Raw genomic sequence first — 25,373 nt, forward strand, 5'->3', positions numbered from 1 at the left:
GAGGAAAAAGGTCATATCAGAAGCACCGTCATGAAAGGTAGCATCATCAGAGCAGATGCGATGGAGATGGAGAAACTGGGAGAATAGAATGAAGTCCTTACAGGAGGTAGGGTGTGAAGAAATGTAGTCGAGGTCGCTGTGGGAGTCGGTGGGCTTTTAATGGATATTAGTAGACAACCTATCCCAGAGATGGAGACAGAGAAGTAGAGGAAGGGAAGTGTCAGAGATGGACCATGTAAAGGTGAGAGAAGGGTGGAAATTGGAAACAAAGTTGATAAAGTTTTCCAGTTCTGGGCGGGAGCATGAAATGGCACCGATACAGTCATCAATGTACCGGAAAAAGAGTTGGGGGAGGGGGCTAAACCAAAACTGACACGTGTTAGCCCTGGTTATTAGCTAGTGGCACAAGAACTGGCCTGCCTCGGGTTTTTGTCCCATTTATCAAGTTGGTTGGTGCATATGCAATCTCATCCTTAAATTTCAGAAGTTCATTTATTTTCTCATTTCTAACCCTACAGGCAGAGTTCAGACTGTCCAAATCTCATGTCATCTAGGTACAGCAGAACGTGCATTTTATAACATTAATAAAAGCAAAATACTGCAGATGCTGGATATCTGAAATAAAAACAAAGTGCTGGAAACACTCAGCAGGTCAGGCAGCATCTGTGGAGAGAGCAGCAGACCTAATGTTTCAGGTCTGTGACCTTTCATCGGAACTGGCAAAGGTTAGAAAATAATTAGGTTTTCAGCAAGGGAAGGGGGTGGGGGTGGATAGTGGGGAAGAGAACAAAGGGGGAGGTGTGTAACAGGGCAGAGGGCAGGACAGATAAAATAACAAAGCTGTCCTGGGACAAAGGCAAAGAATGTGCTAACGCTTGTGGTGAAAGACAAAGCATTATTCCAGAGTGTGTTAATAGCAGAATAATGAGCAGCTCTGTCTACATAAAAAACAGGTTAAAAAATAAAACAAAAATATTTTTAAAAAGGCTAGTCATGCTCTGAAGTTATTGAACTCAACGTTCAGTCCGCAAGGCTGTGGAGTGTTTAATCGAAAGGCCAGGTGTTGCTCCTCGAGCTTGCGTTAATGTTCACTGGAACACTGGAGCAGGCCAAAGACAGAAATGTGGGCATGAGAGCAGGGGCGAGGGTTGAAATGGCAAGCAACCAGAAGCTCAGGGTCACGCTTTCGGACCGAGTGGAGGTGTTCCACAAAGCAGTCACCCAATCTGCGTTTGGTCTCCCCAATATAGAGGCGACCACATTGTAAGCAGCCAATACAATATACTAAATTGAAGGAAGAACAAGTAAATCGCTGCTTCACCTAGCATGAGTGTTTGGGGCCTTGGATGGTGAGAAGAGGGCAGGTATTACATCTCCTGTGATTGTGTGGGAAGGGACGAGATGTCAGGGGTGATGGAGGCGTGGACCAGGGTGTCGCGGAGGAAATGATCCCTTCGGAATACTGACAGGGGAGGGGAAGGGAAGATGTGTTTGGTGGTGGCATCACACTGGAGGTGGCAGAAATGCCAGAGGATGATCCTTTGGATGTGGAGACTGGTGGGGTGGAAAGTGAGGACAAAGTGAACCCTGTTGTGGTTCTGGGAGGAAGAAGAAAGGTGTGAGGGCAGAAGTGCAGGAAATGGGTCGGACACAGTTGAGGGCCCTGTCAACCATAGTGGGAGGGGGGAATCCTCGGCTGAGGAAAAAGGAAGACACGTCAGAAGCGCTGTCCTGGAAGGTTTCATCAGAACAGATGCGTCTGAGACGGAGAAACTCGGAGAATGGGATGGAGCCCTTACAGGAAATGGGGTGTGACGAAGTATAGTCAAGGTAGCGTTGGAGTTGATGGGCTTATAATGAATATTAGTAGACAGCCTATCCCCAGAGATGGAGACAGAGAAGTCGAGGAAGGGAAAGGAAGTGTCAGAAATAGACTGTGTAAAGGTGAGAGAAGGGTGGAAATTGGAAGCAAAATTGATGATGTTTTCCAGTTCGGGGTAAGAGCAGGAAGCAGCACCGATAGAGTCATCAATGTACCAAAAAAAGTGAGGGAGGGGGCCTGAGTAGGACTGGAACAAGGAATGTTTGACACATCCCACAAAATGACAGGTATAACTAGGTCCCATGCGGGTACCCACACCAACACCTTTTACTTGAAGGAAGTGAGTGGAATTGAAGAAATTGTTCAATGTGAGAACAAGTTCAGCCAGGCGGAGGAGGGTGGTGGTGGATGGGGACTGGTTGGGCATCTGTTCAAGGAAGAAGCGGAGAGCCATCAGACCGTCCTTCCTGGTGGGGGATGGAGGTGTAGAGAGATTGGACGTCTATGGTGAAGAGATGGCGGTTGGGCCAGGAAACTGGAAATTGTCAAAATGACATAGGGTGTCAGAAGAGTCACGGATGTAGGTGGGAAGAGACTGGACAAGGGGAGAAAAGATAGAGTCAAGATAGGAAGAAATAAGTTCAGTGGGGCAGGAACAGGCTGAAACGATGGGTCTACCAGAACAGTCCTGTTTGTGGATTTTAGGAAGGAGGTAGAAGCGGGCTGTCCGGGGTTGTGGGACTATGAGGTTGGAATCTGCAGAGGGAAGATCTCCAGAGGAGATGAGGTCAGTGACAGTCCTGGAGACAGTGGCTTGATGTTCGTGGTGGGGTCATGGTCCAGGGGGAGGTAGGAAGAAGTGTCTGAAAGTTGGCGTTCAGCCTCTGAAAGGTATAGGTGCATTTTATAACCCCTTTCACCTCAGAACAGCCCTCACAACCTATGTAATACTTCTAAAGTTTTTAAATGTAGGCAAATGCAGCAGCTAATTTGCACAGTGAGGTTCTGTAACCACGTGATAAATGATCAGTTATTCTATTTGTGATGTTGGTTGAGGGATAGATGTTGGCCACAGCACTAGAAGTACTCTAAATAGATTTGTGGAATTATCTGCATAACACTTGGAGAACAGAAACGGCTTCGTTTTAACATCTCACCTGAAAGCCAGCTCCTCTGACAGTGTAGCACTCCCTCAGTGGTATACTGGAAAATCAGCCTAGATTATACACTAAAATCTTTGGAGTAGGGTTTAAACCTACAAGCTTCTGACTCAGAGGCGAGTGCGCTACCAACAGAGATTAGTCTTATACTGACCAAGATAGGGACAGGGATTCATTGAACTGAATTCAAGACTGGTGTCTAAGCCACAGCACCATCCAAGCTGCTGGATGACTGCCTGTTATTTGTGAGACGGTTAAACTAGTGAGGAATGATATTGCAGCCATGGGTATTACACATCAAATCCTGAAGGGGAGAGAAGGAGAAATTTATTTTTTCTCATCAAGTTGCTGTGATCTGGAATGCACTGCCGGAAAAGATGGTGGAAGCAGAATGAATAATTATCAAAAGGGGATATACTTAACAAGTTTAAAAAAATAATTTAGGGCTCTGGGAAACAGCAGGAGAGTAGAACTAATTGGTAGCTCTTTCAGAAGCTGGCACAGCCATGACTGGCCTCCTTCTACCATGTTTGATTACATACAAGGTGAAATGTTATTCAGTATGAAGAAAGCAACTGGAAACATAACCAAGAAAAAGTCAATAGTACAGCAGCTAAATCAATTAGTGGTCAACATGTCAAGTTGCTACCTAACTAGTTAGGCCTCAGCAACTATATATATGTATTTCTTTTAAAAGTTATAACTTTCATTTTAACTGTCACAATGTTGGGACAGCATCCCTCTCATACTTGTAGCACTCACTTTCAACAAACTGATCTGCAGCTGAGATTTTATACCCTAAGTCAGAACCTTTTCCAGTTTCCTTGAATACACTGGAGCTGACCCCGCCCTGGTACTATGAAATATATCCATTTACATCATAAATCAATATTTGTAATAGTTACTAATAAATCCAATAGGGAATTCAGGAGAAACTTCTTCCCAGAGTGGTGAAAATGTGGACTCAACCATGGAGTAGTTGAATTGAATAGCATAGATGCATTCAAGACAGAACTAGGTAAGCACACGAGGGAGAAATGAATAGAAGGATATGCTGATAGGGTGAGATGAATGAAGTAAGGTGCAAACACCAGCATGAACCAGTCGGGCTGAATGGTCTGTTTCTATGCTGTTAATATTTTGTAACTGGGGAAGACTCTCAAGAGCTAGAAACAACCAGGCATACAGTTTGTGACTTTTTCTGACCACAGACCCTCCTTGTGGGCTGAGGATGCCCAGACAGGCAAGATCGTGAGGCAACCAAATTGCTGGCTCATTCAGACAGACAAAAAGAAATTGGCAGGTAGAATTGATTAATTTTCCACGGCTGATACTAAATTTACTCGAGGTGGTTTCTCTCTGTTCCACTAGTTAATAGACAGCTTTCTGTGATAAAGTTGTCCCTTTATGTTAGTTACACAGATCCTAAGGGGGCTCATCTAGCTTGGCTGATTGTCCAGTGACGTGGTTTGCCTACATTCAGCCAAGTGCACCAGAAATTACTTCATGCCTTTGTAATGTTAAAATCATGTAAATCCGCATTCAAAGATTGCTTGGTAGAAAGAGAGACGCAAGTCACTTGATGCGTAAGCTCACTGTCAAAAAGAAATGGTCATGAGAATGCAGCTCCCTCCAGGTAAAATGGAGAGTTGCTCATTGAGGGGAAATCATCCAAATTGACGGATATCCCATTATATTATGCAGGAACAATGAGGCCGCAGGAAAGATCACTCTTTTTATCAAAGCAGTAACCCTCCATTACATATCTATTGTGGTTTCAATAGGAAAACATCACACACTATTGCACAACTTGCACTGTACCACCATGTGGCTTTATTTCTTTCAACATCAGTCATTTTATCGTCCACTGGAGAATCCACGAGGAAACAATCTTCCCAGCTGACAGTAGAGCAAACTATTCAAGGATTCCATCTTATGTAGCTCATACAGAATCAGTGTCATATGAAGAGAACTTTATATTGAAGATCAGATTGAAGGACTGTGAACAATTAGAGATGAGCAAGATTTCGACATACAGATGATCAAAAGTCTCAAACATAAGGTTTGGCAAGTGCACATTTGGAACTCTTGCACCGATACAATTAGTACACAAATCACAGTTGCAACTTGTTGGGTCTCATATTGATCGTCCCTGGTTTTTGTCGATATAGGTTTCAGTGCCTCCGATGGCACTCATGCTGGAATCGCTTCTACCGGCAAGGGAAAAGGGACAGAGACCATGCTTACACCAAGGGCATGAAAGGTCACAGAACAAACAAGAAACCAAAACTATCACAGAATTCAAGGCATTCCTATGAGACTGCCATAACAAACAGTGCCTTGGGTGAAAATCAGGATCTTATAACTCAAACTGGCTAACTCAAGTGTCATTTAAATATAGGAGACAGTGAAACTTAGTGTGAAAAATATTTATGTCCCAATACATGGTCCCTACTTACTGTTGGGAGACTCCCATCAGGGATTGCGAGCTGGAAACTTCCACAAGTAACAGTTTCAGTGCAGGGCCAAGTATAAGTGAGCTCGAGTCTATCCAGCTGCTAAATGGGTATAAGCACTGCTGGGACGTGAAGGAGTCATTCTCAAAAGACTAGATGAATGACTGGACCTTCAGGAATATACATTTCCAGCCCCTGATGTTGAAATGAGATGGATGTTCTCGTAATTATCTTTTGATTAAGACAGGGTGCAATGAAGAGGGGTGGGAAGAGGCTCGCTTGGAGCCTAGCCACCAGTGGACTTATTGGGCCAAGTGGACTGTTTCTGTGCTGTAAAGATCTGGTTATGGTAGATGTCCTGAGCACAAGAGAAAATGAAATTCTGTAGTGTTAATAATGTGGATATCTCCATTCATTCACACAAGTGAATGAAATAACTATTACAATCCACTTTAGCTCATCTCACAAATGAGTGAAAACTTGTGCCTCCAAGCTATAAACTGCTTTCAACTTTTTTTTTGAAAAAAAAGAGAAATCATTCCAGTTTAATGGAAGCATATTTTAAAATATGAAGTATGAAGTCAGTTTTAGGTTTGGCTCACAACCTGCCATGGAGAATAGAGAGTTTGCTATTGCCTGTGATTCTTCAACTCAATGTTTAAAAGATCAGCCGTTTCATGTGAAGCTGTTTAATGTAACTGAACTTGAGGTATTGCCACCCCAAACTTTTGGTGACAGTTTTAGTGATGCTCTGTCACTGTAAACAAGATTTCTTTCTGAAAGCATTCCACTGTGTTTGAGACATCTCTTAAGTTGATTCTCTTGTCTTTCATTGAACAATCTATTTCCTAACTTGTGGTAAAATTATGACTATTGTTTGCGTAGGAATAACTAGAGGGCGAGGCTACTTCAGATTTTGCAGACTCCTTCAATCTGGATATGAATGTCTGTTACCATTCTGGTAAATTGGCTGCAACGAAGGGACAAAACACACCACTGCTTGGAATCACTCAACAGCCTGTCAGATATCACAGTGGATACAATGCAATCAATAACCTCTTCCTATGCTGTTACTCATATAAATTGGAACACAAATCAAAAAACAAAAACAGTATCCTCATTCTGAAGTATGAAACAAGTTATGAAACATAACATTTGCAACCACAGCAGAATCTGATTTGTTTGTGCAATTTACAACATTAATATAACATCTGTTCTATATAGAACTATCAAGGGTAACATATCCTTTAGTGCATTGTCAGCATAGAGTAAAGGAACTAAAATGTAAGTAAACAGCCCTGGAATATATTACAATATTCCATCCACATTATTATTTAGAAAATTACAACATTCAAGCCTGGAAACAGTCTTCATGAAATCCAAGAATATAAAACTGTCCTCCACATTTACCAAAATCTCAACTAGAATTATCAATAAATAAAACCTTTCAACGAGATCCCAACACCTATTGTACAAGAAATATAATGCAGAAAGTTGGAAAACCCAATACGTGAAGAAAGCCTTCCTTCCTTCATTAAATCTCATTTTCTTGGAGAAATTGGATGTTCAATATTCTTTTTTTGTGGCTACCTCTCAACGGGAAAAGTAATCCTTATTATTCAGATGATCAATAAAATTAACTGGTTTCAACATTTGTAACCAAAGTGAACTGACAAGACTCACTAACATCAGACCTGCAGGCAGGCCTTTTCTAATGTCACTCTGTTGGAAGATGCAAGGGGCCTCCTGAAGATTAATCTCCCTTCCTACCTGTGAGGAATGCCAACCTCTTCATGACACCTCATACAACAGCTCAAGGAGGTTTGGAACAACCACAATGTGGAGCATTGCAGATGCAAAACTGTACATTAATCCAACCCATAACAAGAGCACAGACACTACAATGCATCGTACCGCACCCATAGATCCTTCTTTTTAAAAATAAAAACTCAAATAAATTAAGATTGCGCAAAGGAACTTAAATATTAGCAACGCGCCAATAACCAAGCAGCTTAAATTCTGATCCAGCCCTCTTAGACAGAGAGAGAGACCTGGACAGTTGTTCCCTGCATTCCTCATCTGCAGTGATTGTTTAAAAATTCTAAATATATATATTTATCCGAGCAAAGAATGGCAAGCAGATTCGATTTTACAAAGAGTATCATGAAGTGTTCGTCATCTGGAAACTTTCTGTTGCTGCCGGTTAGTGTGCATTGTTCTGTACCTACTGCTTGCTGCTACCACCTAGTGCCTTGAAGAAGCTAAGCAGAGACTGCCCTTCTCCCTGTTTCTCGGGACAAAGCGTGGAATTTAGAGTTGCTCGGCGTAGGACATGTGGGCAGGAAGGTCCAGAAGGAATATCTGCAAAACCTGAAAATAGAGAAACTAACATCAGAACTCCGCAGGTAATGTAGTGAAGAAAGAATCCAAACCAGTTTTTAAAAACTGCAGCCAAAAAATATTCAACAAAAACTATTAGGAAAAGACAGAGACTTGGGGCTCGAGTTTCGACTTGTCCTTTAGGGCAATCCAGCGGAATTGGCCGAACCAGCGCAAAGGATCTGGGAATTTTAGTTACATCTCAGAACACTTGCACTCATGTTTTCTGTGATATTTTATGCTGTTTCAAGATTCAATTAAAGCCACATCCTTAAAACTGGCCACTTCCCATGTCCGCCCAGGGCAAAACTGCCAGATTCGCCGATTGGCACTGGTTTGGGAAGGCTCATTTCCTTAAGTTTTTACATACAATAAATATTACATTCACTAAGGAACAGACTAGTGTACACCAAAGGAACTATTAATAGATTCAGTACATTTTTTCTTTAAAATTTAATTTTCGTTCATTTTAAGCTTTTGAGGAGGAGGACGAGACACCTCATTAAAAATGCTTATTTTTTGATGACAAACTGACCTGCAACTGTATTAATAGAACTCTTAACACGCTTAAGTACATCAAGGAATACTTTTTGAAGGTAAAGTAAAAGAAATTACATTGCATTAACTGTGCCCGAAGCAGAATCCTACACCAGAGGTGTTTTACACTCTTTCGCAAATCAACTTAATACTTCATTACGGGTCAATGTGCAATATCAAGGGGTATGATATAGCTCCCTATTCTTCACTCTGACAGACCATTAAGTTTCTGAACTCTGTAATGTCGCAGAGGGCCCTGAGTGACAGTCAAGTGCTTAACCAATAAGGAGGAGGGGCAAAGACCTGACAGCACAACACCCCCACTGTTCAGAGGGGTGGGGGTGTTGGCAAGTAACTGGAAATGGGAGGGAAATGCTCCATTATATGAAAAGTAAAAGGTCTGCTCTCACTTGCAAGGAGTAACAAAGGAAGCTTTCGCATACTTTTATTCGTATTTGGGTAACCTCGTAGTTTGTTTCTGTTAAGTATATGCTGTTTCTGCAAATAACTCAAAGATCATTTAGGGCAGAGGTGTTCAACTTTTGAAGCAGCCAAACTAGAGAGAGAGAGCAGTATCCAACTGAATTGCTTTGGGTCTGGCAGAACCAGGAGTGAAAAACACATCTAACATAAGCACAGCATGATACAGCACAGGAGGTCGTCATTCGGCCCATTGATGTGTGCCAGCTCTTTGAAAGATCTATCCAATTAGTCCCATTCCCCCCTGTTCTTTCCCCATAGCCCATCAACTTTATTTCCTCCAAGTATTTATCTAATTCCCTTTTAAATGTTACCAGTGTCTTGCCAGATCCGTAATGTGATCCCATCATATTGCAAATGACCTGCCCCATTGCCCTGCAATGTGATTGTGCCCCAATCTCTTGTGCTTGTTGTCTGCTCCTGAATTTCTCCAAATCCTTTTGATGGAAGTTGCGAATAAGAGATTACAAATAACTGATAGTGTAGGTACCACTGCGATGTTTGCGGTACAATCTAGGATGCAGAGGTTTGGGCCTTTCTTGGGTCGTGTAGAGGGAGCTTTCACTCTGTATCTAACCCTGTGCTGTACCTGCCCTGGGAATGTTTGATGGGACAGTGTAGAGGGAGCTGTACTCGGTATCTCAGCCATGTTGTAGCTGCCCTGTGAGTATTTGATGTGGACCATGGTCATTGGTCCTCAGAATCAGATAACTGCATATTTATTTGAACAGAAGAGTAAAGTGCCCAGCAACCCACCCTTCTGTACCACATCAGGCAGCCCATAGGGTTCGTATTCCGTTTCATCAAACGCTACAGACAGGTGATGTCTGAATTGCCAATTTCTCTGTATTCTGGCAGCAAGTTTAACGGTGTTGATTTTCCTTGCGAGCTCTGCGGGATTTAACCTCGCTGAGTGTTCCGCAGGATTGGTGTGCCCCTTTGACCTTTGGCCCATCTCAATCTGGTCCTGTTCAACTGCCTCAGCAAGCTCTTCAAGTGTCTGCTGTCCAGCATTTGGCTTCCTGTCTTCAGTCAAATCCTGTGACTCCCAACCTGCAGCCTTTCCTTGGTCACTCTTCGCAGGCAGAGCCTTGTGATCATGAAGGTGGTTGACAGTTTTGGACAAGATCTTTTTGGCTGCCTCTAGCTCTTGGTGCTTGTTCAGTAAATCAGAATAGTTGAGCAGGTTGCGATCAACCTCTTCGCTTTTTTCTTGAAGGGTGCGTTTCAAAGCCTCCAGGTCAGCACCCAGCTTGCTTGCTGTGATCTGCGCAGTACCTTAAAGAAGCATCAAAACAAATAATATTATAAAGTGCTTCTGACTGTGTTAAAGCAAATACAGTCTTGAGGCTAAATCCCCTCGAGAGTGAGCTTAATCACTTATTTGTTTTGGTTTCCATTTTGCTGTTGCTATGTGTTTCATCATTTCCACAGATGAGAAAGACTCCGTATGAAAATCCACACAAGAATTTCCCAACTCTCAATAGTCCAAAGAAAGTTATTGCCACCTCCTCCTTTCAGAACTTTTCAACTGCTTTCCCATTCAATAACTTTTAGCCTAGTGCAAAAATAAGAAAGGGACAAGCTGCAAGACAAGATTCCCGGGAAAAAAGAACCAGGATTTAAATAGTGTCTTTCACATTCCAAATTGATTCACAGTCAATTACTTTTTGAAGGAAATAATTGTTGTTATGTAGGCAAACGCTGCAGCTACTTTGCGCAAGGTCTCACAAATAGTATCACCGTCTTTCGGTGATATTAGCTGAAGGGTAAAGGATGGCCAGCTATTGGGAAAGCTATTTGAACAGTGCCATGGAATCTTTTATGACCCCTGAACAGACAGACAAGGCCTTGGTTTAACACCTGAAAGACAGCAGCTCTGATGATGAAACACCCTCTTCAATACTGCACTGAAGTAGCAGCCTAGATATGTGCTCAAGTTCTGGTGAGGTTTGGGGGTGGAGGTGTGGGTAGCAAAGAGAGGCAAAAATGCGAACAACTGACCAAAATGGAAACACTGAGCACCCAAAATGTGTTCAGCTATCAAAATGGATGTACAATTACCCCAAAGAAGCACGCACCCTCTATAAAATAAACCAGTCATAAATGCAACAAACACTTTTTACTTGAAATGCAATTAGAAAACTCAATGTTAGCCTACTTTACAGAAACTTCAGGTAAGTAAATCTGAAAGTGATTGCACATCTGTTCCGTCACACCAGTAAGTGAGCGTTAAGAGGCTTTTTTGTCAGGTAGACACCAGAGCCAGGAATAACATCGACATTTTTCAATTGTGGTTACGGTTCAATTTTTCTCCATCTGCTGCCTTGAAGACCAGGGCAATTGCGGTGCCCTAACTACTGCATTAACTAAAGTCCAGGACTGAATGTAGGTTCTGCTTGCCTGTGCAGATCAGCGCCACACCGCCTTTACATATTAATCCATAGAGGGAGCCAGTTCAACAAAACATCCAACCACTTAAGAAATCCTGCATCAACTTCCTAACTCTGCTTCGTTTGAAGCCTTTCTAAAGAAATGCTGAACTGCTACATCTATGATGAGTAACACGTCCCAATGCTAATTCACACAGTACCTTGCTGCTGGCTGCCTGCTGACAGGAGGTTCTCACAAAGGCCATACTCCTGCAAAACGTCTCTGGGAATCTCCTTGTCTGCAGGGCGACTCTCCCACTGTTTCAACTTGGCGAGCAGTTTGATCTTTTCTGCGTTCAACTCAACAGCTGCTTTCTGTAAATGGTCGACCTGCAATCAGCATTTGAACAGGTGATAAATGTGCACCTACGCCTGAAACCTGAGAGACTGATCTCATTTTACTACTTTGAGCATGAATTCAACAGCGGCAATTTGAAGTTCCGCTGTGTGCTCTGTCAAATTCCAGCTTAATAATTAACCTGTTAAAATTCTGCACATCATGAACATTTTTGCACAGGCTTGAAGCATTAGTTTCAGAAGCATAAACAAACAGGGCCAAAAAAAAACAAATTGCTAGAGAGGGGAAATGTGACTTAACAGCAAGAGGCCTTGGTGGCTCAGCTGGTGAATGTACCGTGGAACTGAGCCACAGGCACAGGGGAGTCTTCAATTGCACACCTTTGTCGTGTTAGCGGAGTTCAACAGCAGAGAAAGATAAGGCTGAAGCATTTGCAACAATCTTCAGCCAGAAGTGCAGAGTTGATGATCCATCTCGGCCTCCTCCTGAAGTCCCCAGCATCACAGATGCCAGACTTCAGCCAATTCGATTCACTCCATGTGATATCAAGAAACGACTGAAGGCACTGGATACTGTAAAAGCTATGGACCCTGACAATATTCCGGCAATAGTACTGAAGACCTGTGCTCCAGAACTTGCCGCGCCCCTAGCCAAGCTGTTCCAGTACAGCTACAACACTGGCAACTACCCGGCAATGTGGAAAATTGCTCAGGTATGTCCTGTACACAAAAATCAGGACAAGTCCAACCCGGCCAATTACCGCCCCATCAGCCTACTCTCAATCATCAGTAAAGTGATGGAAGGTGTCATCAACAGTGCCATCAAGTGGCACTTGCTGAGCAATAACCTGCTCAGTGATGCTCAGTTTGGGTTCCGACAGGGCCACTCAGCTCCTGACCTCATTACAGCCTTGGTTCAAACATGGACAAAAGAGCTGAACTCAAGAGGTGAGGTGAGAGTGACTGCCCTTGACATCAAGGCAGCATTTGACCGAGTATGGCATCAAGGAGCACTAGCAAAACTGAGGTCAATGGGAATCAGGGGGAAAACCCTCCGCTGGCTGGAGTCACACCTAACGCAAAGGAAGATGGTTGTGGTTGTTGGAGGTCAATAATCTGAACTCCAGGACATCACCGCAGGAGCTCCTCAGGGTAGTGTCCTAGGCCCAAACATCTTCAGCTGCTTCATCAATGACCTTCCTTCAATCATGAGGTCAGAAGTGGAAATGTTCGCTGATGATTGCACAATGTTCAGCACCATTCGCGACTCCTCAGATACTGAAGCAGTCCGTGTAGAAATGCAGCAAGACCTGGACAATATCCAGGCTTGGGCTGATAAGTGGCAAGTAACGTTCGCGCCACACAAGTGCCAGGCAATGACCATCTCCAACAAGAGAGAATCTAACCATCTCCCCTTGACATTCAACAGCATTACCATCGCTGAATCCCCCACTATCAACATCCTAGGGGCTACCATTGACCAGAAACTGAACTGGAATAGCCATATAAATACCGTGGCTACAAGAGCAGGTCAGAGGCTGGGAATCCTGAGGTGAGTAACTCACCTCCTGACTCCCCAAAACCTGTCCACCATCTACAAGGCACAAGTCAGGAGTGTGATGGAATACTCTCCACTTGCCTGGATGGGTGCAGCTCCAACAACACTCAAGAAGCTCGACACCATCCAGGACAAAGCAGCCCGCTTGATTGGCACCCCATCCACAAACATTCACTCCCTCCACCAACGACGCACAGTGGCAGCAGTGTGTACCATCTACACGATGCACTGCAGCAATGCACCAAGACTCCTTAGACAGCACCTTCCAATTCCGTGACCTCTACCAACTAGAAGGATAAGGGCAGCAAATGCATGGGAACACCACCACCTGCAAGTTCCCCTCCAAGTCACACACCATCCTGACTTGGAACTATATCGCTGTTCCTTCACTGTCGCTGGGTCAAAATCCTGGAACTCCCTTCCTAACAGCACCGTGGGTGTACCTACCCCAAATGGACTGCAGCGGTTCAAGAAGGTAGCTCACCACCACCTTCTCAAGGGCAATTAGGGATGGGCAATAAATGCTGGCCTAGCCAGCAACGCCCACATCCCTAAATGAATAAAAAAAAAAGTAGGAGGGCTAAACTGTCCTCAGGGCCTCTATGTTACGGAGAGGAAATCAGCCAGAATTTCAGCTCCAGATTGCTACCCAGCTAGAAAGTGCAACAAGAAGAGGTGCACAGTCAGCTGTAAAGGAAACCAGTCACAGTACCTTACTGACACCAACTAGATGCACACAAAGAACAGACGTGTGGACTAGGTATCAGATAGCTATCAGCATCTATGGAACCACGCTAGAGAAAAATTCAATGGGTGAGAAAAAGGTAGGCGGGAGGAGGATGACGGCAACTAAATTTGCATTTTGTTATGGGCAAAAAAGGTCATAATTTAAATTCTGCATATAGCATTTCCACATAAGAAGTAAATTGCTCCTGTCTTTGGAGGTACCAAAGCATTCTACCTGTAAAAATATAACTTTTAAAATAAACTTGCTTCAGAGAACAAAAAGGCTTGCATCTATATAGCACCTTTCACCTCTGGATAACACAAAGCAGTTTACAGCCAATGAAGTACTTTTGAAATGCAGTAACTATTATGTAAGAAACCTGGCAGCCAATTTGCACATAGCAAGTTCCCACAAACAGAAAATTCATAAATGACAAGATAATCTGCTGTAGTGACGTTACTTGAGGGATAAACATTGACAAGGGCACTGGAGATAACTCTGCTGCTCTTCTACAAAATACTGTCGAAGGAACTTTCAAATTCACCTGAGACGGCAAACGAGGCCTCAGTTTAACTTATTTGAAAGACTGCACCCTCTGAAAATCCAGCACTCGCGCAGTACTGCACTAAAAAGTCTGAATGTAGACGTACTTTATGGTTCTGTAAATCCCTTCAATAGGAGATTAAAAATTCAATATTCTATTGCCCTTCATTGTCTGTCGTGAGATTCCCAAACCCAGGCCAGCTGCTAACAGCTCTCACCCCAAAGTCCCTTGGTTCCCTTACTGCACCCTGCTCTGGAGTTAAGACTCCTGACTTGGCCCCTGGGCAGTGCAAACCAGTCATGTGAAAAACTGAGGTTGATAAGTGTCTGATCGCAGGCCAAGTGAAACAAACAGATCCCAAGACAAGTAGGATAATAAATAGACTAACATTTCCTACAACAGTGACTACAATTCAAGAGCACTTCATTGGCTGTGAAGTGTTCGGGAACATCCTTAAGTATTTATATAGCACCTTTCATGACAAGTCTTTCTTTTATGAAACGTAACATGAGGCTGAAATGGCCCCTCTTAAATCCTGGGCCTATCCATGCACGGAGCCATACCCCTGCAACATTTGGCACCTTCAGAAAAAGAGGGGGGAAATAATTGTACAGTACCTGACTCTGTAGTGCAGACTTCTCAGACTGGATCTGCGCCAACTCTTCCCGAAGCTGCTTCTGGGACTGCTTTGCATTTTCGGCTGCGTTCTGCAATGTCTTGCATTCCCCTTCCAGTCCCTGCATTTGGTTTTGCATCTCCAGTACAGACTCCTGCAATGCACGCCATTTCACTTGCCCACTTTCTTTTCCAGCTTCCAAGGCAGCAATGTCTTCTAAAACCTTTTGCTTCCACTCCTGCAGTACCTCCAACTCTTGCTTAAGGTGGTTTTGCTTTTCAGTACTCCCTCTAAGCAGTGTCTTGCTGGACTGGATTGCGTTCATCAAGTCTTCTTTTTCAGACTGCATGTCATTGGCTGCCTCCTGCGCTCTCCGAACTTCCAAACAAAGCTGCTCCTTCTCATGTTCCAGAATTGTGCATTTTTCATTTAAGGAGTTTAATTCTGCATTCAAAGTGCAAATCACTTTCTGGTTTAATTCTTTTGTCTCTCTGTGTTCCTCTTCTGAAACCTTTAAGGCTTCATTCAATCTGCTTTTCACCTTTTCCACTTCTTCAATCAGCTCTTCCTTCGTTCTCAATTCTTCAACTGACTTTTCTTCTAAAAGAGAAAACTTAGAGTCAGCAATTTCTGCTGTTCCCTCTTTGGTTAGTGTTTCAGATTGGGGCTTCTCAGCATGAAGGACCATCAACTCCCCCTCCAACTCACTGATCTTCATCTGCAAACTGTCAGAATATCTGATGCTCTGCCAATGCTGCGTTGCATCAACATCCTTATAATTCTGTTCCTCAGGCTGCCTCTGGCTTTCAACATCTTGTTTCAACTGAATTATATTCCACTGTGCAGAATTAATTGCCGAGGTCACCCCTGTTTTGCCGAAGGGAGCCCCTATAGATAGGATAGAACTTGCCCTCTGATCCTCTGGTACAGTTAACATATTATTAAACACATTTTCACAACAGCTGGCATTGATTTTTCTTATCTGCTGTGCCTGCTTTTCAGGATCCTCTTTCAGTTCTGGCAGCTTCTGCATGGCAGAACTGATTAGCAAGGCCATCTTTGGTTCTTCGAATTGATCCCCTTGGGCCAGGATCAAATTGACTGCCTGCTCTTTAGGTAAGAGCAATGAATTATCAAATGCCTTTTCATTGTGGCCAGAGTCTGATTTTTGTACTACTTCATCAGCAGGCACCACTCTTGCATTTATCAGGGGAGCTTGTTCACTCAACCCCAACTTTTCCATGGTCAGCACGCCATCATTTTCATGTTCGTTTTGGTTGGCCTGAGGGAACTTCCCACTAAAGGTCTGCTCCAGCACGGTACCCCTGGAGGGACTTGCACTGTCAACACACTTTTGTTCTGACATCTCCACAACATCTTTAAAGTTAGTTTTCAGCTCACAATTCTCCTTTTGAAGGTATGACAGAACTTTCAAAGTACTTTGCAGACGTCCATTTAAGACTTGAATGATCCAGTCCTTCTCTTCCATGCCCAAGAGAAGACCCTCAATGTTCTGACTTTGCGCTTCCAGGGCCACTGTTAATTGCTGTGTCTCCCTGTGAATTCTGGACTGCAGATTGTCAAACTTATCTTCAGCCTGTCTTTTTGATTTTTCTTCCTGCTCCTTCTCTCTGGTCAGCTCTTTGCATTTTTTCTGAAGTTCATCTAGATGTTTCTGATGCTCAAGCAACTGCTCATTAAACTCAAATTGCTCAACAACTTTGCGCTTTAAGTATTCCAGGAACAGCTCTCGACAGTCTTTCTCATGGCCACTCCCATCGTCCCCCTTCACGATTTCCATAAAACGAGTTTTCTCCTCATTCAGTTTCTGTTCCAGCATTTCTCTCAGGTCACAACACAGGTAATTTGGGTGATTTAAAGAGATGTCGTTAAGTTCAAAGTTTTGAACATCTTCGTGCTTAAGATATTCCAGAAGGCGGTCTCGACTCTCATCATCAAGAACTTTCCTATCATTTGTCTTTATTATCTCCTCGATGCAACACTTTTCACTGTTAAGGTCTACAATCTGTTGTTCAAGCTGCTGCATCTTCTTAGAAGCAGCATTTTGCAGAATTTGAATTTCATCTTCATTGGATCCCACATGGCCATCTTTGGATCTTGTTAGCTGTGAGACTTTGTTGCACTCAAGCTCCAGCATCTTATTGGTCTCTTGCAGCTTTGCCACCTTGACTCTCTCATATTCCAGGTCCTTTTCCAGTGCACTTATTTGCCCTGCCTGAAGAGTAACCAGTGCAGTGAAGCGCTCAGCCTCCGCAGCGCATCTTTGCATTGCTTGCTTTAGCTTCCGCCTCAGCTCTGCTAGGGTCTGCTGTTTTTTCTGGCTTTCAATCACTTTAGCATCAAGCGTTTGTTTCATGTCATCCAGCTCACGCTGTAACATCTGATTTTTTGTTTTTACTTCATCCAATTCTACCTCACGCTCTCTTAGATGTGCAGATACGGTAATCGGTTTGTCAAGCCAGTCAATCGTTACCTCACCGTTATCTACAGGGTCACTGGGCATTACAGCAGCTTGCGCTCTACTCGCTGTGAATTCTTGCTTCATTTCTTTGTCAAAATCCTGGAGTCGTGTCCGCACTTTCTCTTCAGGATCTGGGAACACATCCCTTGTTTCTTCCGAGCTTCGGAATTCTACTGATGTTCCACTTTGCTCAGCTTCCACTTTTACTTCAGTTTTTAAAATTGGATCTTCCTCGATGTTGGCCCCAACAGCTTGGACCAAGTTCACAGACTTCACCCTCAGTTCCAATTCTCCCAGTTGACCTCCTTCCATCAAATCCAATATTTTCTCTCTGACTTTCACCTGCAATCCCACAAGTGTCTCTGCGTTATCAAACTGCCCATCTTTTGATAGATGGTTCTCTTGCTCTTCAGCGAGTTCACATATGCCGACCTTGTTTCTATCACTGTTATTCAACTCGCACACCACCGTCCCAAGACCCATGCTCCCGGAGTTCAATTGGACTTCATGGGCTAGTTTCTGTTGAAGATCTTTAAGCTTGGATACAAGAGCCAGGTTTGCAGCTAAAATTAAAAACAAAAACTTCGCTGAAGTTGTATATGGTGACCTAACTAGCTGATTTGCCAGTCCCAGAATAGCAAAAATGTTCCTTACTGCTATGACATTGTATCGTAGACTCCTGACCAAAAGCCCAAATGACCAGTCTCAGCAAATAGCAATGTCATGTGCGCACTGTTAATTGTAATACAGACATCTTGATTCTGTCTACCGCAATTAAAAGGCTGTTCACAAGCTATTTCCCACTTTCCCCTCCTGACAAAGTCTGACAAATCACACAAACTCACTCACATAGTGTGAATGAAGTGGAGTCTGCAAAATCAGATAGGCTCAGCATCTTAGTGAGCAGGTGGGTGCAAAAAGCAGACTGTCCAACTTGCACCCGTTGACAAAATCCACCCTGTCCTGTCCCAGCGCAAATGGATGAAACCTCCAAACAGTAGCCCCAGGAGACCTTGAGTGCGAGCATTAATGAGGGACTGAGGTAATCTCCTACTGAGAAGGCGTAACCACACCGATTAAGCGGTCTGTTATTTTACCAGCCATTAGGGAAGAGAGCCCTTCATTCATCTCCAGTTGAAGAGCCAGGATTTAACACTCAAAGCCACTGTTACACTTATTCAACTGCTTTACTGGGGAACATACTTCAGAGGAGAAAAAGAGCAATGGAGTTGTCCTTTCGATAAAAGCCTTACTTTTAATTTCTTCTCTCGATTTCTGACTCAGAGTTAGCTGTTTCTCCAGCCTTTTCAGCTGTGTTTTGAGGTGCATGATTCTCTGACTGCTTTGGTCTTGACAGGTACTGATGCGGTCTTTTTCCTTCAGCGCTTTCTGAAAGGAAAAAAATGTCACAAACAGAAAGTAAATAATAACACGACCAGGTTACTCTTGAAACTGCTGTTCATGCAGAGACAACAATTTATACCCTACACTGAAACATAAGACATCAGCACATGATCTTGGGTCAAGTCAAGCAGGTTGCCAGTCTGTCAGATCATTCCATTTCTCCTTCCTACCCACTCACATTTCGCCTCCCACGCCAGTTATTGGACAATGAGGGCTGGCTGAAGACCTGTTCCCAATTCTCCATCCACAGTGCTCTATAATCCAATGACCTCCACCTCCTGCTCAATGCCTCCCTTGAGAGCTGGCTATGTAAATTCAAGTCCTACTGTTCTCTAATTCTAGTGCACCCAGACATCGACATTTTTTTTAAAATATAAAAGGTATCAATTTTCTGCCTCCAGCAGATATCCACTTGGTAAGATCGCCTTGCTTCCAAGATAGTTGTGACATTATGAGTGATGGGGAGGCACCTCATGTATTCCACAGTGGCTCTATCGAAAGCAAGGGGACAAATACACAAAAATCCTACCCTGACTCAGCATGCTGCATATCCACCCAGCAGCAAGTTTTCCTGGAGTCCACAACATCAATGTTACTGCAACACATCTTAGGAAAGAATGCAGCGTAGATATGCTAGAATAATATCTGGACTCCAAGAACTAAATGACTGAGGAGAGAATTCACAAATTAGGGTTGCAATCCCTAGAATTTAGACGGTATAGAAGTGATTTTAATTGAAGCTTTCAAAATACTATAGAGAGAAAATATTTCCACTGGTTGCAGAGTCTAGGAAACAGGACACAGCTTAAAATTAGAGCTGGGCCTCTCAAGAGTGAAGTTAGAAAACACTTCTACACGCAAAGGGAGGCAGGAGTTTGGAATTCTTTTCCACAAACAGCAACTGACGATAGGTCAATTGTTAATTTTGAGTCCGAGATAGATTTTTTGTTCACCAAAGATATTAAGGCATACGGATTTAGGTCACAGATCTCATTGAATGGTGCAACAGATTCTAGAGGCTAACTGGCCTAGTCCAGTTCCTATGTTCCTAACAGCAGGGAACCCATAAATGGCAGAGTGGCAATTAACCTTAAAAGACACGTTTGTTTCAATACAGTTTCAAGATTAAACATCACCTGGAGACTTTTCTGCAGATCGTCCCCCTTCCTCTGGTGAGTTGCAAGTTCCTTTTCTGCACAAAGGAATTTTGCTTTGACTTCCTCCAACTCTCTGTCCACTAGCTGTTTCCCTGTTGCCATCTGTCAGAAAGAAACTACATAAACCCAAAGCACCATCCTGGCAAATACAGAATTACACAGCTGAGAAAATCTTTTGCTGAGGTCGGGACAACTACAAGCTGCAAGATTTGAAAGTCCTGTGTAATTTCAACTTATCAACTAAATCTGAATGAAACCAGCAAACATTTAACTAAAACAAACATTTTAAAATAAGGTTTGGTTCCCTCTGAAATGGGCACATTGGAAATTTTCCAGTTAATAGAAAATAGTGATTTTAAACAAAGATCCCTCTCACCTGGAGAAGGGCAAAAAAAAAAAATGGATTTACTAGAATGATACCAGAACCGAGAGATTATACCCATCAGGAAACAATGAAGAGGCTGGCACACTTTTCTCTGAAAAAGTGAAGGCTGAAGGGTGACCTCATAGAGGTCTTGAAGATTACAAAAGGGTTTGTTAGTGAGGATGTTTCCATTTTGGGGGGGGCCAGAACTAAATGGAAGAAAGTTACCAGGAAATCCAATTGGAAATTCAGGAGACACTTCTTTACCCACAGAGTGGTGAAAATGTGGAACTCGCTACCTTAGGGAATACTTGGGGTGAACAGCATAGATCATGTGTTAGCAACCTTTTGTACCTGAAGCCTTCTTAAAAAAAAAATTGGCTATAATAAAAACTACTGGGAGCCACAATTCGAATAAAATTGAAGAATGGAGTATAGGCTTAAGCATTTCTTAAAAGGGAAATTTTTTTTTTGAGAATTTAACATTATGCACTTAACTGATGCTGTAAAAAGTCAGTTGCTGTAACTTCTTTCTGACACTTCTAAGAATGACCACAGTTACTACTGAATTTCATGTAATTTCAAGACTGCGAAAAACGTCACTGTCTGAGACATCTCAGGCAGCTGCTGGTAATAAAAATGGCACTGCTCAATTTGACACACAAAACAAATTAAAGCCAAATCCCCTCACCCCTCAATGGCCAAGATCGCTGCCTCCACTCGCCCCCCCTCCTCCCCAACAGTACCCCGCTCCCTCCCACAATTGCCGCTTCTGTTCCCCATGCCCTCCTGCACTCGCTGCCTCAATCGCTACATTGTTTCCTGCTCCTTCCCGTTATCACAACTTCTCTTCCCCGCTCCCTCCCACTGCTCCAGACTGCTCACCGCTCCATCCCACCGTATTCTCTCGCATCCCTTTTGCTCGCTGTTCCCTCCCGCCACTTGTTGCCCACCTGGAGAAGTAGCAGGAGGTGCAGGGGGAGTGAGCAGGGTGCTAGCAGCAAGGTAGGAAGTGAGCAGCGAAGTGCTGGAAATGGCGAGCAGGCAGGAGCAGTCCAGAGTGGGTGAGCGCAAAAGAGAATGGTGGGAGGGAGCAGGGAAGAGAAGCGGTGATTGAGGTGCCGATTGAGAAATGAAGCAGGGTCCTGCTGGAGGGGATGGAGGCAGCAATTGCAGCCATTGAGAGGCAAAGCAACACTCGGATGTTATTACGTGGTGCTGTTGACATGCGCATGTGCAGACCCATACTAGCAATCTGGCAAATGCTCAGACAAGCAGTGAATAACTCAACAAGGCAAGTTGTGTTGCCATCTAGTTCTTTCATTTGATTTGATTTCCTGGAACAATATGTTGTGGAACCAAATAGGGATAAAGCAACTTTAGATCTAGTATTATACAATGGGGCAAAGTGATGATATAATTGAATCGCGGAATAAAAAAGGACAGTAGCGACAGGGATATGAAATTGGCTGAGTAACAGGAAACAGACAGTAGTGGTTAATGGATGTTTCTCAGAGTGGAGGAAGGTTTATAGTGCAGTTCCCCAAGGGTCAGTGCTCAGACTCTTGCTCCTCCTGATATACTTTAACGATCTAGACCCTGGTGTAAAGGGCACTATTTCAAAATCTGCAGATGATACAAAACTTGGAAACATTGCGAACTGCATGGAGGACAGTGTAGAACTTCAAAAGGACATAGACAAGTCGGTGGAATGGGCAGACAAGTGGCAGCTGAAATTGAATGCACAGAAGAGTCAATGATTCACTTTGCTAGGAAGAACATAGTGAGACAATATAAAATAAAGGGTACAATTCTAAAGGGGATGTAGGAGCAGAGGGACCTGGATGTATATGTGTAGAAATAATTGAAGGTGGCAGGACTGGTGGAGAGAGCAGTTAATAGAGCATACAGTATTCTAGGCTTCATTAATAGGTGCATAGAGTACAAAAGTAAGGAAGTCTTATTAAACTTGTATAGAACACTAGTTCTGCCTCAACTGGAGTATTCTGTCCCGTTCTGGGTGCCACACTTCAGGAAAGACGTGAAGGCATTAGAAAGAGTGCAGAAAAGATTCACGAGAATGGTCCCAGGGATGAGGAAATTCAGTTACATAGATAGACTGGAGAAGTTCGGACCGTTTTCTTAGGAGAAGAAATGGTTGAAAGGAGATTCGATAGAGGAGTTCGAAATCAGGAGGGGTCTGGACAGAGTAGATAGGAAAGAACTGTTCCTATTGGTGGAAGAATCAAGAACAAGAGGGCACAGATTTAAGGCAATTGCAAAAGAGGCAATGGCGACCCGAGGAAAACTTTTTCACGCGAGTGTTCGGATCTGGAATGCACTGCCTGAGTGTGTGGTGGAGGCAGTTCAATCAAGGCTATAAGAGGGAATTGGATTGTTACCTGAAAAGGAAGAATATGCAGGGCTATGGGGAGAAGGCAGGAGTGGCACTGGGAAATTGCTCTTTGGCAGACACAACGCAGACACGACGGGCCAAATGGCCTCCTGTGATGTAACAATTCTGTGAATTCTGAATTCCATATCAAGTTTGAAAGCGACATACTCCAGTCCCAAACAAGAATCTTTATCTTAAACAACGCCAATTACGTAAGTACGAAGGGAGAGCTGATTAAGGTTGATTGGGTAAATAGACTAAAAGGTACGGCAGCAAATCAACAGTGGAAAACCTTTCAAGAAACAATTCAAAATGTTCAACAAAAATACATTCCTTTAAAAAAACAAAAACTCAGCAAGGAAGAGCCATCCGTGGCTTATTAGGGAAGTTAAGGACAGTATTAGATTAAAAGAGGTTTATAATGTTGCAAAAAATAGAAGTAAGCCTGAGGATTGAAAGTGCTTCAGAAATCAGCAAAGGGTCATCAAGAAGTTGATAAAAAGGAAAATAAAAAGAATGAGAGTAAATTAGCCAGTAATATTTTTAAAAAAGATGGTAAAGAGTTTTTGCAGTATATAAAGAGAGTAAACATTGGTCCTTTCGAGCCAGAGATAGGAGAAATTATCATGGGGAATGAGGAAATGGCACAGAAATATTTTGAGCCTGTCTTCACAGTAGAATACTCAAATTACATACCAGAAATAGAGGGTAACCAAGGGGCTAATAAGAGTGAGGAACTTAAGGTCATTAATGTCAGCAGAGAAACAGTATTGCAGAAAAGTAAAGGACTAAAGGCTGACAAAACCCCAGGATCTGATGGCCTACATCCTAGGGTTCTAAAAGAGGTAGCTGTCGAGATAGTGGATGCGCTGGTTATGATTTTCCAAAATTCCCTAGCAGATTGGAAGCTAGCAAATGTAACACCGCTATTCAAGAAAGGAGGCAGAGAAAACAGGGAACTACAGGTCAGGTAGCCTGACATCAGTCGCTGGAATCTATTATTAAGGAAGTCTTAATGCACTTAGAAAATCATAGCATGCTCAGACAAAGTCAGCATGCTTTTATTAAAGGGAAATGGTGTTTGACAAATTTATTAGGGTTTATTGAGGAAGTAACTAGTTGGGTAGATAAAGGGGGACCAGTAGATGAAGTATAAAAGCAAAATACTGCAGGTGCTTGAAAAGTGAAACAAAAACAGAAAATGCTGGAAATACTCAGCAGGTAATGCAGCATCTATGGAGATGAAAGATCAGAGACCTGAAATGTTAACTCAGTAGATGTAGTATACTTGGATTTCCAAAAGGCATTCGATAAGGTGCCACACAAGATAAGGGCTCATACAGTTGGGTGTAATATATTAGTGTAGATACAGGATTGGTTAACAAAGAGGAAGCAAAGAGTAGGAATAAATGGGGAGTTTTCAAGTTGGCAGACTGAAACTAGGATCAGTGCTGGGGCCTCAGCTATTTACAATCTATATTAATGACCTGGACGAAAAGACAGATTGATTTATTTAAGTTGACTGATGATACAAAGCTAGGTGGGAATGGAAACTGTGAGGAGGACACAAAGAGGCTGCAAAGAGATCGAGACGGTTAAGTGAGTGGGCAACAAGGTGGCAGATGGAGTATAACGTGGGGAAGTGTGAGGTTATTCACTTTGGTAGAAAGAACAGAAAAGCAGAATATTTTTTAAAAGGCATGAAACTCGTAAATGTTGATGTTCGGGGGGACTTGGGTGTACTCATATAAGGAACACAAGAAGTTAGCATGCAGATACAGCAAGCAATTAGGAAGGCACATGGCATGTTGGCCTTTATTGCAAGGGGATTGAAGTACAAAAATAAGCAAGTCTTGCTACAATTGTACAGGGCTTTGGTGAGACCACACCTGGGAGTATTGGTCTCCATATTTATTTTTTATTTATTTAGAGATACAGCACTGAAACAGGCCCTTCGGCCCACCGAGTTTGTGCCGACCAACAACCACCCATTTATACTAACCCTGCAGTAATCCCATATTCCCTACCACCTACCTACACTAGGGGCAATTTACAATGGCCAATTTACCTATCAACCTGCAAGTCTTTGGCTGTGGGAGGAAACCGGAGCACCCGGCGAAAACCCACACGGTCACAGGGAGAACTTGCAAACTCCGCACAGGCAGTACCCAGAATCGAACCCGGGTCCCTGGAGCTGTGAGACTGCAGTGCTAACCACTACGCCACCCAAGGATTGCCTTGGAGGCGGTACAGCGAAGGTTCACTAGATTAGTTCCTGGGATGAGAGGGTTGTCTTATGATGACAGGCTGAGTAAACTGGGTTTATACTCTCTGGAGTTTATAAGAACGAGAGGTGATTTCATTGAAACATACGAGATTCTTAACGGGGTCGACAGGATAGACACTGAGAGGTTGTTTCCTTTGGCTAGAACATGGGGGCAAAGTCTTAGGATAAGGCACTGATCATTTCGGACTGAGAGGAGGAGAAATTTCTTCATTCAAAGGATTGTGAATCTTTGGAATTCTCTACCCCAGAGGGTTGTGGATGCTCCATCATTGAGTG

At 43.3% G+C, this 25,373-nt stretch overlaps 1 protein-coding gene across 6 annotated transcripts in view; it reads right to left on the reverse strand.

The window, feature by feature from the left end:
• Positions 1–4,792: 4,792 nt before the first annotated feature.
• Positions 4,793–25,373, reverse strand: part of LOC137356078 (centromere protein F-like) — a 47,673-nt gene continuing 27,092 nt past the window's right edge. For 5 of the 6 annotated variants that reach the window (XM_068021878.1, XM_068021874.1, XM_068021875.1 and 2 more), the window contains 6 exons: positions 20,031–20,153; positions 18,744–18,879; positions 15,010–18,053; positions 11,428–11,596; positions 9,591–10,112; positions 4,793–7,808 (listed from right to left, as the gene is read on the reverse strand). In XM_068021878.1, the coding sequence (XP_067877979.1) occupies positions 7,663–7,808; positions 9,591–10,112; positions 11,428–11,596; positions 15,010–18,053; positions 18,744–18,879; positions 20,031–20,153 (4,140 nt within the window). In that variant the 3' untranslated portion in view covers positions 4,793–7,662. Of the gene's footprint in view, positions 7,809–9,590; positions 10,113–11,427; positions 11,597–15,009; positions 18,054–18,743; positions 18,880–20,030; positions 20,154–25,373 lie in introns of those variants that run through there. The other variant, XM_068021880.1, reaches the window with a different exon arrangement.

This window comes from Heterodontus francisci, chromosome 44, assembly GCF_036365525.1.
Source record: "Heterodontus francisci isolate sHetFra1 chromosome 44, sHetFra1.hap1, whole genome shotgun sequence".
Lineage (NCBI taxonomy): Eukaryota > Metazoa > Chordata > Chondrichthyes > Heterodontiformes > Heterodontidae > Heterodontus > Heterodontus francisci.